General features: G+C 44.4%; 1 protein-coding gene across 1 annotated transcript; it reads left to right on the top strand.

The window, feature by feature from the left end:
- Positions 1 to 347: 347 nt before the first annotated feature.
- On the top strand, positions 348 to 13,167 carry mxra5a (matrix-remodelling associated 5a). Its single transcript, XM_031852412.1, has 8 exons — positions 348 to 601; positions 1,010 to 1,230; positions 1,437 to 1,566; positions 1,850 to 2,240; positions 2,492 to 6,496; positions 7,376 to 8,294; positions 8,402 to 8,728; positions 9,893 to 13,167. Exons 2-8 carry the CDS (start codon positions 1,040 to 1,042, stop codon positions 11,481 to 11,483), a joined length of 7,554 nt encoding a protein of 2,517 aa, XP_031708272.1. The 5' UTR covers positions 348 to 601; positions 1,010 to 1,039; the 3' UTR covers positions 11,484 to 13,167.
- The last annotated feature ends 318 nt before the right edge of the window (positions 13,168 to 13,485 follow it).

The raw sequence follows: 13,485 nt of genomic DNA, 5'->3' as shown, positions 1-13,485 counted from the left end.
AAGGCCTATAGGCCTCATGTTACAGCTACGGCCTATAGTTCAGGACGTGGACCTCATCACTGGTCTGTCAGCTGCAGCTCTGATGCCACTATCTGTCCAGTTTGTTTTAGATCTCTGATCTCAAAAGCTGACAGTTTTTTAACCAATCTAATTTATTATTGTTTCGGTATGACTCATGCAATATGTCACAGCACCGCTAACCAATCATTCTCACTCTCAGTATCATAAGTGTGTGTTCGGCTGTATAGCAGTATCATATAACTCTTTCCAACCTCTTCTGTCCTCCCGAAAAACTTCTGGCTCCTCCCGTTGCGTCTCCGCCGTGCGCGCCGGAGAAACTCCTTCACTCATTCCTTACTGGAGTTCCACAGAGCAGGAGAAAGACAAAAAAACGTTCCCCCCAAGGATTTTATATTACAGTCTGTGCTCAGTTTCTGTTCTGTGCAGATTTTCACAGTTTACAACACAAACTTTGGTTATTGCCTCTTAGAAGTTTTCGGGGGTTTTTCCAGTTTTAATCCGACTCTGCGGTTTCTGGACTTCAACCACGTTGAAATGGAATATGAGGAGTTCCCTAGAGAGAGGCTATCACGATTTTGAGGTAAAAGCATTTATATTTCCTTACAATGATTTGAGCTGAAGTTATTAAATATTTAGGGAGCACTTTGGCTGAAACCACCGCTGCAGCAGAGTGCGTCTCCCGCTGCAGTTCATCCATCCATGCGGTGATGGAGGCAGAGAGTCACCCACGAAACTTGAGCCAAACTCGGATCAGCGCGCCAGCAAATTAAATTTGAACTCCGACGGATTCTGACTGTTATCTGGGATTGTTTTATTCCAGTCCAGTTTTATTTTCACAAGAATCGTGAATGTGAAACAGTTTTTACATTTTCTGTCGCATTTCTTTCCTTGAAAAGTATTTTTAAAACGCTAAAATAATAATAATAATAATGAAGAAGAATATAATAAAAACGTGTCATGTGTTGATAACACAATATTGTTACTGTAGTTATTACACGGGCAGCTGCTCCTCTGTTGAATGAAGATGGACCCCCCTGCCGTGTGCGTCCTCCACACTCTGCTGGTGCTGATGATCTTGCCCCCTGTTGCCTCGGCCCCCTGCCCCCGACCCTGCTCCTGCCCCCAGCCCACTGAGCTCCACTGCACCTTCCGCTCCCTCATCACCATCCCAGCTGCTGTATCCAGAGACGTGGAACGCATGAATCTGGGGTCAGTCCTTTTTGCATCCTCAGCATTGACTTGGCATGCCTGTTATTTTGCTCCACTGTCAGTGATTGGATTACACTCTTAATGCAGTAATGCAGTATAATAAAGAGATTTAACGTTATGCCATATCAGTGCCCAGGTTCATGTAGTGTTTCTCATGAATGGGTTTAATGTTTATTTTACCGCCCGCCTTGGTGTTGTTGTTTCAGGTTCAACAGTATTAATAAGATTACAGACAAATCGCTGGCTGGTCTGAGGAAGCTGGAGCTTCTGATGGTCCACGGGAACGACATCCACAGTCTACCCCACGGAGTGTTCAAGGATCTTACTTCACTGCAGGTACACCGGCTGAACACACAATGAAAATATTACCTTGGAAAGAAAGAATGCATGAATGAATAGTGGCTGCCCTTGAGCAAGACACTGAACCACAATGATGGATCACTGTTGCTATATTAAGTTCATAAAAAATATGTCTGCATCAGCACATTAAATATCCAAATGTGTGGTTGAAGATCTGTCATCCGTTCAGCATAACGTGTCTCATCTGAGGAAAATGTGGGATCATAATGTCATCATTACTCATGATGATTTTCTTTCTCCTTGTTGCTCGTTGGTTTAGATGTTGAAGATGAGCTACAACAAGCTGAAGGAGATCAACAGACACACCCTTCAGGGTCTCAGGGCCTTGGCCAGGTTACACCTGGACCACAACCGACTGGAGTTCATCCACCCAGACACCTTCCAGGGCCTCACCTCCCTGCGGCTGCTACAGCTGGAAGGCAACCGGCTTCAGCAGCTGCACCCAGCCACCTTCACCACCTTCACCCTGATGGGCCACTTCCACGTCTCCACTCTGAGGCACCTCTATCTGTCAGACAACATGCTGACATCACTGCCCTCCAGGCTGGTGGCGACCATGCCACAGCTGGAGAACCTGTACCTCCATGGGAACTCGTGGATATGCGACTGCAACATGAGGTGGCTCCATGAATGGGATAAAACATCTCCAGGTCAGACTTTTAATTTCCACACTGCAATTTGATTTAGACCTTTATTTACAGAGTAAAGCCTGATTGGGCAAAAAGTGGCGTTTTTCTTTTCCACACTCTTTCAGCAGGAAGTCCTTATTGTTGAGCTTTTAAAGACTAGTGACCTGATACATTATCTACAATTTTTTATAGATTGGAACATTCAAAGATGTTAATCCAAGGTTAATCCAATTCAAGGTCTTATTTGACAGCTTTGTGTTTTTTGTCTCCAGGTGTCTTGAAATGTAAAAAGGACAGGGCCCTTCCCGGTGGCCAGCTGTGTCCCATGTGCTCCTCTCCCAGGCACCTCCAGAGGAAAGAGCTTCAGGCTCTGGAGAACCTGGTGTGCAGCAGCCCCGTCATCAGTTCTCCTCACAGGACTTCCCCACCTGTTGACGTCGAGAGTGAGGTCATGACCATAGAGGACTTCAGGGAATCATTTGGGAACATTTCCCTGGGCCTGTCCGACGAACATGGGAATGAGGTGGATCTGGAGTGTGGTATTGGCGAACCAAGAGTGCTTACCAAGATCAACTGGGAGCAGGTCAACCAGCTCCAGCTGGCCTCCAACATCACTGTGTCTGTGGATCTTGAATGCCCTGTCGACAGAGAAAAGTATGAGCATCTGTGGAGGCTCATCGCATACTACAGTAATGTGCCAGCCCACTTGCAAAGGGGGATTATGCTCAGAAGTCAGCCAAATCCAATCTATGTGTACAGACAGGACTCTGAGAAGGATGCCCAGTACTACACAGGTGTTAAAGTTAATATGATGGCCCAGCCGGCATGGCTGATGCAGACTTCTGCAAACCTTCAGCTGAACAGACTTCAATCATCAGCCAAGATGGTCAAATTGATCCTGAGCACGGACTTCTCGGAGACAGTTGAGACAGAGCTTGTGCGCAGAGAGAGGAGGACATGGGTCATGATTGAATCAATAAACACGACCAGCACAGTGTTGGGTGTTATCCTGGGAAATCCGAGTCAAATGTACTGCAACGTGCACAGTTCTGGCCAACCAGTCATACACTGGATCTTGCCAGACGGCTCTACGGTGGAGGCACCATACAACAGTCCAGACAACAGGGTGTCTCTGTCCAGCAATGGACGGCTGGTCATTAAAGCTGTCAGCCACGCTGACACTGGAATTTACTACTGTATTGCAAAGGTTGATGGAGACCTTGCTGTCATGCCATTCCATCTGACAGTGCAGGAATCCTCTAGCCCTCCCCCAGGGGAGGACACCTCAATTACACCTATCGAGGGATTTGCTGGCAACCCTATTTCCCTGCCTTGCACAGCATCTGGTTCTCCTGATGCTGAAATTAACTGGATTCTACCGAACAGCAACATAGTTAGTTTCCAAGCTAACTCCTCTAGAGCTTTGGTCTATTCCAATGGCACACTACATATCCCACAGACTCAGCTATTGGACAGTGGCTATTATAAATGCATCGCCATTAATCCTCATGGTGTGGATACACTGGCTACAAAAATCACTTTTGTCCGGCGCAAAGGGCTTATAAGGCCTTTGAGGAAGTTGCCAACAAGACCTCAGTCAGTGTCAGGGGTGAACACTCAGATTAAAGTCCCCATAGAGGATGCAGAGGAGGCATCAGGGGACATTGAGGTTACTCAGGTGGGGGCTCCAATGAGCCGCTTGGATCCTGTGAGGAAGAGAATTCCAGGAATTGTGGCCCCTGGCAGGAGGGGCGTCCATCCATCGAGGAATAGGTGGCGGAGGCCGCTGGTGCTTCAAAAACCAACAGGATCACATGTTGAAGACAGGAAGAACACAGTTGACAGCAGGAGGAAGATTAATATGTCAAAGAGTAAAATAGACCCAGAGAAATGGGCTGATATTTTGGCTAAGATTAGGGATCGAAATGCTCACAATACTGTGACACCACTCCCAGTTCAGCATACAACAGAGAGGAAACAGACAGAGAAAGCAACACAGTCACAAGTTACTATTGAGGGATCTTCAGATGGCATGACTGTGCAGGGCCACGATTACTTTACAACACCACTCACTCCAACACAATATAGACAAATGAAAACGAATGAACATAATACAGAAAGTCAAGGCACAGACTTGACATCTAACAGCTACACCACACATAATGCACGCGAAATGACATCAAACAGTCAGCACACACAAAGCCTACATGTTGCAGCAGATCCACACACAACACAGACTCCATACAATGCACAGCACACAGTCCAAGATACAAATTTGGATATACACACAACTTCAAACAGTGTATTTTTCCTCCCACAGCAGACCACATCTGTTCCCCTACACAATGTCACTTTCTGGCAGGCCAACACAAACACTGCAAGCAGCAGTACATTTTCTCTAAAAGAAAGCCAAAGCACAAATACAGATGTTAATGGAGTCAAAACAGCTGATGCATCCAAGGCCTCGGAGAGAGGAGAGAATATGGACAGACCGAATGTTGGTGCCAACTCTATTAATGAAAGAGAACTGTCTTCAAGGGGAAGTCAAATTATCCCTTCGGTCGACCTCAATGAATCAAAAACAAGCCAAGAGGAAAATGGAAAATATCTTAGTGTGACTGCCACAACATCACAGTTGCGTACTCATCCAAAGGATACAACACTTGATGATTTGCAATCTCAAGCAATGCTCACACAAGTACCTCCAACAACTACACTAGTACCCACCACTACAAGAAGGAGGGGGTCTGAAGGACGAGTCCCCTCACGCATTCGACAACCTAACTCCAGGAGAAGGAATGGGGGTCGTCTGAGAAATCCAAACAAAAGGAAACAAAAGCTGATTAAACCCACCCAGTTTATTGCCACCACGCCTGCAAATGCTCCCTTAGCAACACTCAGGACCACTGCCTCCACACAGCTAAAAATAGACCCATTAGAAGTTAAAACAGCCAATTTCAATACCACTGTTCCATTCAGCGGCAGCCAAGCAGCGTCATCAGGCATACTGAGTCATGAAGAAAGCACAGTCTTAAGGCATGACGATGAGGCAGCCAGAAAACTCTCCTCACTTCCAGCTTCTCCCTCCGAAACAAACGACAGCCATCAACCCACAGCCAAACCACTATTGAAAACCACATCACCATCATTTCCAACAGCCTCTCCAGAAGTAGGTCACGGAAAGACAAGTTCTCAAACAACCCTGAAAATCTCAGAAAGTGCATCTCCTCCTGAGCGCTTGGATAAAATCACATTAATCACTCAGCAGAGGTCTACGGGCAGCTCTCTTCCACCTGTTAAACCCTTAGAGGAGACACAACAGGTTAGCGCTACAGGAGACCTTGGACCTCTGCCACACTCTGGGGATTTTCACACTCTAACGCAATTGCTAACAGATGTCGGGCAGAATGAATCAGACTATCAATACACACCCACGGAAAAAGGTGACAGAATGCTTTTGAAAGAGACTGACATTCATTTTTCACTGCTGCCATCCCCATTTGCCTCAGCTGCTTCCTTGATCGAGCATGAAATCAAGACAACCTCTGGTTACACTTCAAGTGGCTTGATTACGACACTGAGCGTGCCTCTTGGGGGTGATTTGGACACGGAAGAGGTTACCACAAAGAAACCTACACTACCTGAAAGACCTGTGAATGCAGGAAATAACTTTGATGCTCCTTTGACAAGTATCATCAGAACAACAACTATCTCTGCTTCTTCATCAAGGCCTGATGCTGTGACCCCATCTAGAGCGGCGTCGCATGTCACGTTACCCAAAACATCTTCCACAGAAGCCAAAATGGGCCTTTCATTTAGGGCCATCACTCAGGAGGCTCCCACGATCAACATAATTCCAGACAACTACGGTCAAGACCAACGAACACAACCCATCACATCAGCGTCTAGGAGAACATCAGACTTTCGTCCTGCAACCCAGTCAACTGACAACAAGCTGGCTCTATTTATTAGTACAAATCCAACTTCCCCAGCCCTAAAATTGACCAGCAGGCAGTCAATCAAACCGACTGCCACCCCAGCCCCAACAATTGCTGCAATTCAAACCGATCCATTCAGAGAGGGACTTCCAACAAGCACTCAGGATGTGTCCAAAAGGCACCAGCTCCCTGGAAAAGGATCTATTCCAAGAGGGAAGCCAAGAATAACTAACAGCAATTTCCAGACTTTCACTGTGGACGCTGAAACAGATGCTCAGCTTCCCTGTGGGGCCGAGGGTGAGCCAATGCCCTTCCTGTCATGGACTAAAGTTGCTAGTGGTATGTATTACTTAACCACCTAACGACTCAGTATTTTATGTACACCAGGTCAAGCTTCTTTACAAACACTATGGGAAATGGAAAAAAATAAAGATGAAATCAGTGTAATCACATAGTTTGGCCCAGAATATGCATAAGTAATGTAAATTATTAATCATCATTATTGTTAGTAGTAATAGTAATAATTATAATAATAAAACAAGGTCAAATTAGATAAAAGTGCAGACACCTTGTTTTTCAATATGGTTAGACATTCATCATCAGTGAAGATGTGTTTTTAATATGTACAGCACAACACAATGTTCACACATGAACAACTTCTCATTTTTTGTTCCAAGCCCCTTTGTTAAAAATTGGAGGAAGCCGGGCTACTTTATGCAGATGTGTATGGGGATTAACTTGTTTTTCGAGCCAGCTTTATGTGGCTCGAAACTGCAGTTTTTGGAAAAAAAAAGGTGGTGATCAAACCTATTACCAGAATATTGATATTGCTTTAATGCTGACAAATCCCAAATTAAGTTCAGTGCATTTCAGGAGATTTTTAGGATGTTTTTCTACAATATCTGTGCAACGTTTTCGGTGAGGGACAAATTATGGTTTTGGCAAATGAAGTATTCCCTTGAACATGGTTAATTTTTATCTAATTTCCCCCTGGGGATGAATGAAGTTTATATCTATCTATCTATCTATTTGTTTGTGAGATATGGCACCCACACAAATGTATTGTCTTTTTGCACAGCCTGCAAATAATACACCCATTTCATCTACACTATATTGTTTTTTGTCTTTTTCAACATTAAATAATTCTTCACCTTATATTTATAATATGTCTGAGAGAACACTGTCTTTTTTACAATTGCTGTCTTTCCATTCATGCAGGGGCGAGTATTGCTCAGAACACCAGGGTCCAGAGGTTTGAGGTCCATCCAAATGGTACATTAATCATCAGGAACACACATCCCTTGGACGAGGGCCAGTACCTTTGCACAGTCCAGAACCAGTACGGCACAGACAAGTTGGTGGTCGACCTTGTGGTCCTGTCTCAGCATCCGCGGATCCTCCAGCCTCGGCACAGAGACATCCCTGTGCACCTCGGTGACAAAGTCAAGTTGGGGTGTAAAGTGGAGGGTCACCCTATGCCTCGAGTCACATGGGTGCTCCCTAACCATGTCCACGTAGCTGCTTCCCCACTTGGTGTTGCCCCTCAGCAGCATGTGGCCGTCTTTAGTAACGGAACACTCCAGATAAGCCAGGCCACATACACAGACAGGGGGATTTATAAGTGCATTGGCAGCAGTGCAGCTGGGGCCGACTCAGTCTCAGTCCGCCTTTATGTCTCCATGTTGCCACCTGTGATTCAGCAGGCACAACATGAGAACATCACCCTCCCAGAGGGCAGCCCCGCCTACATCCACTGCACTGCAACAGGGGCCCCTCAGTCAGTCATCACTTGGATCACACCTGATGGAGTGCAGCTCACTGCTTCCCAGTTTGTTACTGGACGCAACCTCATTGTCTTTCCCAATGGGACCCTGTACATATGGGGATTGGGCCAGGGAAATGCTGGGAGATATGAGTGTTCAGCCAGTAACATGGTGGCATCCAGCAAGAGATCAGTGATCTTGAACACAAGGAGGAATCCGAACTCTGCCAAGGCCAGTATCACCTTGTCGTCCCCCCAGAGAACAGATGTGATCTATGGGGGGAGGCTGATGCTCAACTGTGTGGCAACAGGAGGGCCGGAGCCCCGGATCATCTGGAGGACACCCTCTAAGAAGCTGGTGGATGCTCAGTACAGGTAACAAATGTACATGCAAATGAATCCTTTTTCTAAAGCAATAAATGTTTAAATATATGCATACATTTAATGTCCTCTGAATGCTATTGTTTCTATTATTTTTGCAGTTTTGACCCCAGGATAAAGGTGTTCCCCAATGGCACTATCACCATTCATTCTGTGACCGACAAGGACAGTGGTGACTACCTGTGTGTGGCACGTAACAAGATGGGTGATGACTACGTTCTGCTGCGGGTCGACATGTTGACCAGACCGGCCAAGATCGAGCAGAAGCAGCAGAGATCCAATCAGGAGGTGGTGTACGGCGGGGACCTGAAGGTGGACTGTGTGGCATCTGGTGTCCCCAACCCAGAGATCAGCTGGGCACTGCCGGACGGCAGCATGGTCAACCCGGTCAAACAAAGAGATGGTGTCAGCGGGGGACGCAGTCGCAGGTATGAGCTGCTTCATAGTGACTCTCAGAATTAACTTTCACGTTTAAAATATACCTCCATTGGTCCATTCAGAGGTGCTGAATCAACTGAAAGAACTGTTAAGAGGTTGTGGTTTTTGTTTTTTGACATGAATGATTAAAAAATACTTTATAAGAAGAAAAAGGATGTTTGGGAAGTTCTGAATTAGTTGTAAATTGGTTATTACATCCATCTCTTCATTCAGCACTTCATAGTCTAAATGTAAGCATGAACAGATTTGACGCAATAAAGATTTCTGTTAGAAAACCAGTTTAAGCTGCTCTCTTAAATTACATAATTTCAAGTCAATTCATTTAGCCCAATGTCTCAAATCTCAAATTAGCTTCAAGGGCATTTACAATCTGTACAGCATATCAAACCTCATGCCCTTTGACCCTTGCTTTGGTTTAGGAAAATCTTTCCAAAAAAGCTTTAATGGGGAAAAAATGTAAGAAACATCAGGAAGCATTACAGAGCAGGGTTCCTTGCATGCATGCAATAGAAATGTACATAATGTCCATACAACTAATTGGAAAATGTTCCCTGACTCTGCTACTGTGGCAGCTCACCACCTAAGATTGATGACTCTTTACACTTCCACAGAAAATTACTTCAAGAACCAATTTTGGCATGTGCTGTTATGATACAAACACTCCTTTGTATTTCAACTGGATTTATTGTTTCCTGCCATGATACATGCAACATACTGTAAATACGTATTTTCACTCTATCAAGGCTGGGCAACCAAACACATTGTTTTCTGACACATAATCGCTGACTGATCACAGAAAAAGGCTCACAGAGTATCAAATGGTACCTTTGTTGTCAGCTGTTAAAAAATACAGAACTTGCGTTCCTGGTACAGTATGCAAAGAACTTCACTACCATCTTTCATTACGTGGATATACAGTTCTTGACAAGGGATTTATTTCTATTAATTGTGCTGAGTTTCTTCAGTAAGAAAAGTGCTGTATATGAAAAAAGTAAGTTACAATGTGTGATGTCCAAATCTTCATAATTGCATGAATTCATAAATGTTCTACTAAATATACATGAATGCATTTAACTCTCAACTGATAGCTACCGTCATCAAAGTGTAAACATCAGTATCTCCCTTCCCCCCTTCCCTCTCTCAACTGTATATAGGTATGTGGTGTTTGACAATGGAACGCTGTACTTCAACCATGTCGGCATGCCAGAGGAAGGTGATTACACCTGCTACGCTGAGAACCAACTTGGCAAGGATGAGATGAAGGTTAGAGTCAAAGTCAAGGCTGCAACTTCCCCGCCACAAATCCAGGATAAAGACCAAAAGTTCGTCAGGGTTTTCTACGGTGAGACAGTCACACTGAGATGCAATGCCAAAGGGGAACCAATGCCAACCATCACATGGATATCCCCTACAAATAGAGTGATCTCCCCTGCATTAGACAAATACCAGGTCCTGGATGATGGAACATTGGTGGTTCAAAAGGTCCAGCGTTTTGATGGAGGTAACTACACCTGCATGTCCAGGAACAATGCAGGACAAGACCATAAAGTCATTAGGCTGGAGGTCCAAGTAACATCTCCAATGATCAACGGCATAAGAGGAACTGCCAACGCCATCAAGGTGGCCGCAGTCCAGGATCAGCGGAAGCTGGTGGACTGTGTGGCAAAGGGAACTCCCACCCCTCGCATCATGTGGGTACTACCAGGAAATGTGATCCTACCTGCACCATACCACAGCAACAGAATGACAGTTCACCAAAATGGTACCTTGGAAATCCGGTCAGCCAAGAGGACAGACTCGGGGCAACTGGCTTGTATCGCTCGTAATGAAGGAGGAGAGGTCAAGCTTGTGGTCAACTTGGATGTGAAAGAGGTTGTTGAGAGTCCACAAATTAGAGGTTCCAAAACAGATAGCCTTTCACTGACTGTGGGGAATACAATGACTTTGAATTGCTCTTTTCAGGGCTCAACACTTCCTCACCTTACTTGGATCTTACCCAATGGCACACCATTGCATAGCGGTGCTCGGTTTTCTAAGTTTTTCCACAAGCCCGACGGCTCTTTGATCATCAGCAACCCCTCTGTTGCTGAAACTGGTATGTACCGCTGTCTGGGGCGTAATTCTCGAGGGCTTGTGGAGCGTACGATCACATTGTCCCCGGGGAGAAAGCCTGAGATCAACAACAGCTATAACTCTCCTGTCAGTGTTGTGAATGGGGAAAGATTTTTGCTTCATTGTCTAACCAGTGGCGAACCTCTCAGACTAACATGGACGATACCCAGTGGGGTGGTCCTCAACAGGCCACAGAGAGCTGGACGATATGCTGTTCTACCTAATGGAACACTTGCCATCCAACAAGTATCAGTCTATGATCGGGGTTCCTACGTGTGCAGAGCGGCAAATGAGTACGGCAGCGCTCAGCTTTCTGCATCAGTAATTGTGATTGCATACCCACCTCGCATTACAAACGGCCCTCCCCCTGTGGTTTATGCTAAACATGGAGTTGCTGTTCAGTTAAACTGTGTAGCAACTGGGATCCCAAGAGTGGAGGTAGCATGGGAAACCCCTGATAAAACCCGCTTGGCTGTCAGTGTGCAGCCACGCCTTTTTGGGAACAAGTACCTCCATCCACAAGGTTCCCTCATCATCCAGAACCCGACACAAAGAGATGCTGGCGTCTATCGATGCACAGCTAGGAATGCCATAGGCATCGACTCTAAAGGTACCATTCTCAAAGTGTTTTGAAGAATTTCACTTCATAATGGTCCATTGCCATACTGTATGCCCAAGCAACTGCCTAGATAAACGTTTTTTATGATCGTAATATTGAGTTGATTAAAACCTGTAGTTGTGTTTTTTAGAGGCAAAATGTTGATGGTATTTTGCAGCACCACAGTTTACCTTTCACATAATTTTTTGTATAATCCCCATCACTGGGAATTATCAAGGGCCTCCCATTTTGAGCAATGTTTGCTAAAGAAATGTTAATCATGTGGGGAAGCAGACGACAATAATGCCAGTTTGGCTGTGTTTTTTGCATTGCATCATTTTTACAGTTACTGCTCATGGACAGTTGTTGTTCTCATTTCTTTTGGATACCAGTTGTTGTGCTTTGCAGTTTAGCTTCAGGCTAATGACTTGTACAGTCCCTTTGTGCAGTCTATTACCCTTTACTGAATTATTTACCTTTTATGAGTAATAACTAATATTCATTCTCTAAGGGGATGGCACAGACAAATAGTTGTAGTTACCTGATTGGTTCTACACAGGCCAAACACCATAATAAAACCAAAATTAATTAAAATATGTTGACACATTCCTTAACTTCTGTATATTTCAAATCACTCAGGGAAATGGGACGAAGAGTAAAAAACAAGTGTCTCTATATTCCTACCATACTAGAACAAAAAATACCAACAATCACGTTAAGACACAGTAGTCCTACGACTACTCTATGAAATATACATAGGTCACATAGCTAACGCTTATTTGTCTAACAGTTATTAAATGGGTAAACACTACATAATATTGAACAAATGAGTCATTTTAGACTTACGGAACAAACTGCATAATGACATCAGGATCTGCCTCTATAAGCTTCACTCTAAGTATTTCACATTAAAGCAATTGATCCATTGATCCTGTCTGACCAGTGAACAAAGACTCTCAGAAGCATCCTCAGCTATACCTTTGCTTTGATGGCATAGTACAGTTGCTTCTGAGATTGACAGAAGAATTGCATAATTTATATAACAAATTTTCTAACCAAGAAATATTGTTTAACTTAATTACAGAATTGTAAGTTGCTAATAAGATTTCTTAAGGCAGATGATTTGTATTTTTTACTCCAAAGACATCAGTTGGTATCCAATGCTTTTCATAAATGTCTATCTTAGTTTCTGTGTTGTCATAACTGCACATATTGCAATAACTGATTGTTTCTGCTCTCAGCAGTGTGCACCATCTTTGAATCAGCTTCTGAAAAATGCTGATCAAGGTTATATGTCCTCATTTGTAAATTATTCGTCTTTCACAGACTGTGGTGCATAGTCATTTTCCTTTCACCGTTGGGTTTTGCTGTGTGTGTGTGTGTGTGTGTGTGTGTTTGTCTCTCCTGATCATGCTCATTCTCTCCACCTGTGCCAAATCACCTGCACCTGGCTTTTCCCTCTGCAAACCCCACTCATCACCTCTCACCTACTTATACTCCCCTGCTTGCCCTGCTCCAGTTGCCAGATTATCATTTGTCCTTTTCCCTGCCCGTGGACTCTTTGCTCTCCTGTCGTTATATTTCGTGTTGACCCTCTGCGGTCCACGGTTTGTGACTGTGCTTTTTGTGACTTTGCTTTTTATTGCAGTTTTGTTTTCCCGCGCTCCCGGTTGGAGTTGTTTCTGTTTTGACTGCTAAATGCCCAGTAAAGCCTTGTTTTTTACCTCACCTTGTGTCCTGTGTCTGAGTCTGTGCCTGAGTCTCTGCTCCACTCCTAAACCCACACGGTAAACCGTGAACCGTCACATTTCCCATATTTTATTAAAACATCTCCTGTTTCTACGAAGCTCGGAGTCGAAAATATAAACTTTGTATTAGTGAGGCAGGGAAAGCAAAAGATTAGAAAATGATGACTCAAGAATGTTTGCCACTGTACTATAAATTACATCCATAACTGAGAATATCTTTTTATTTAACTTTGAAATAGCAGCATTGACCACAAATGTTTCAGGAAACATAGACGTGTGTGACTTTATA

The sequence above is a fragment of the Anarrhichthys ocellatus genome, unplaced genomic scaffold, assembly GCF_004355925.1.
Source record: "Anarrhichthys ocellatus isolate YVR2014 unplaced genomic scaffold, GSC_Weel_1.0 scaffold12, whole genome shotgun sequence".
Taxonomy (NCBI): domain Eukaryota; kingdom Metazoa; phylum Chordata; class Actinopteri; order Perciformes; family Anarhichadidae; genus Anarrhichthys; species Anarrhichthys ocellatus.
This window is presented reverse-complemented; position numbering and strand designations above follow the sequence as displayed.

Coding starts and splice junctions, on each gene's coding strand:
- mxra5a (XM_031852412.1), top strand. CDS start 1,040: ATGAAGATGGACCCCCCTGCCGTGTGCGTCCTCCACACTCTGCTGGTG. Junction 1,231..1,436: donor GTGGAACGCATGAATCTGGG/GTCAGTCCTTTT, acceptor TTGTTGTTTCAG/GTTCAACAGTATTAATAAGA. Junction 2,241..2,491: donor ATGGGATAAAACATCTCCAG/GTCAGACTTTTA, acceptor TTTTGTCTCCAG/GTGTCTTGAAATGTAAAAAG.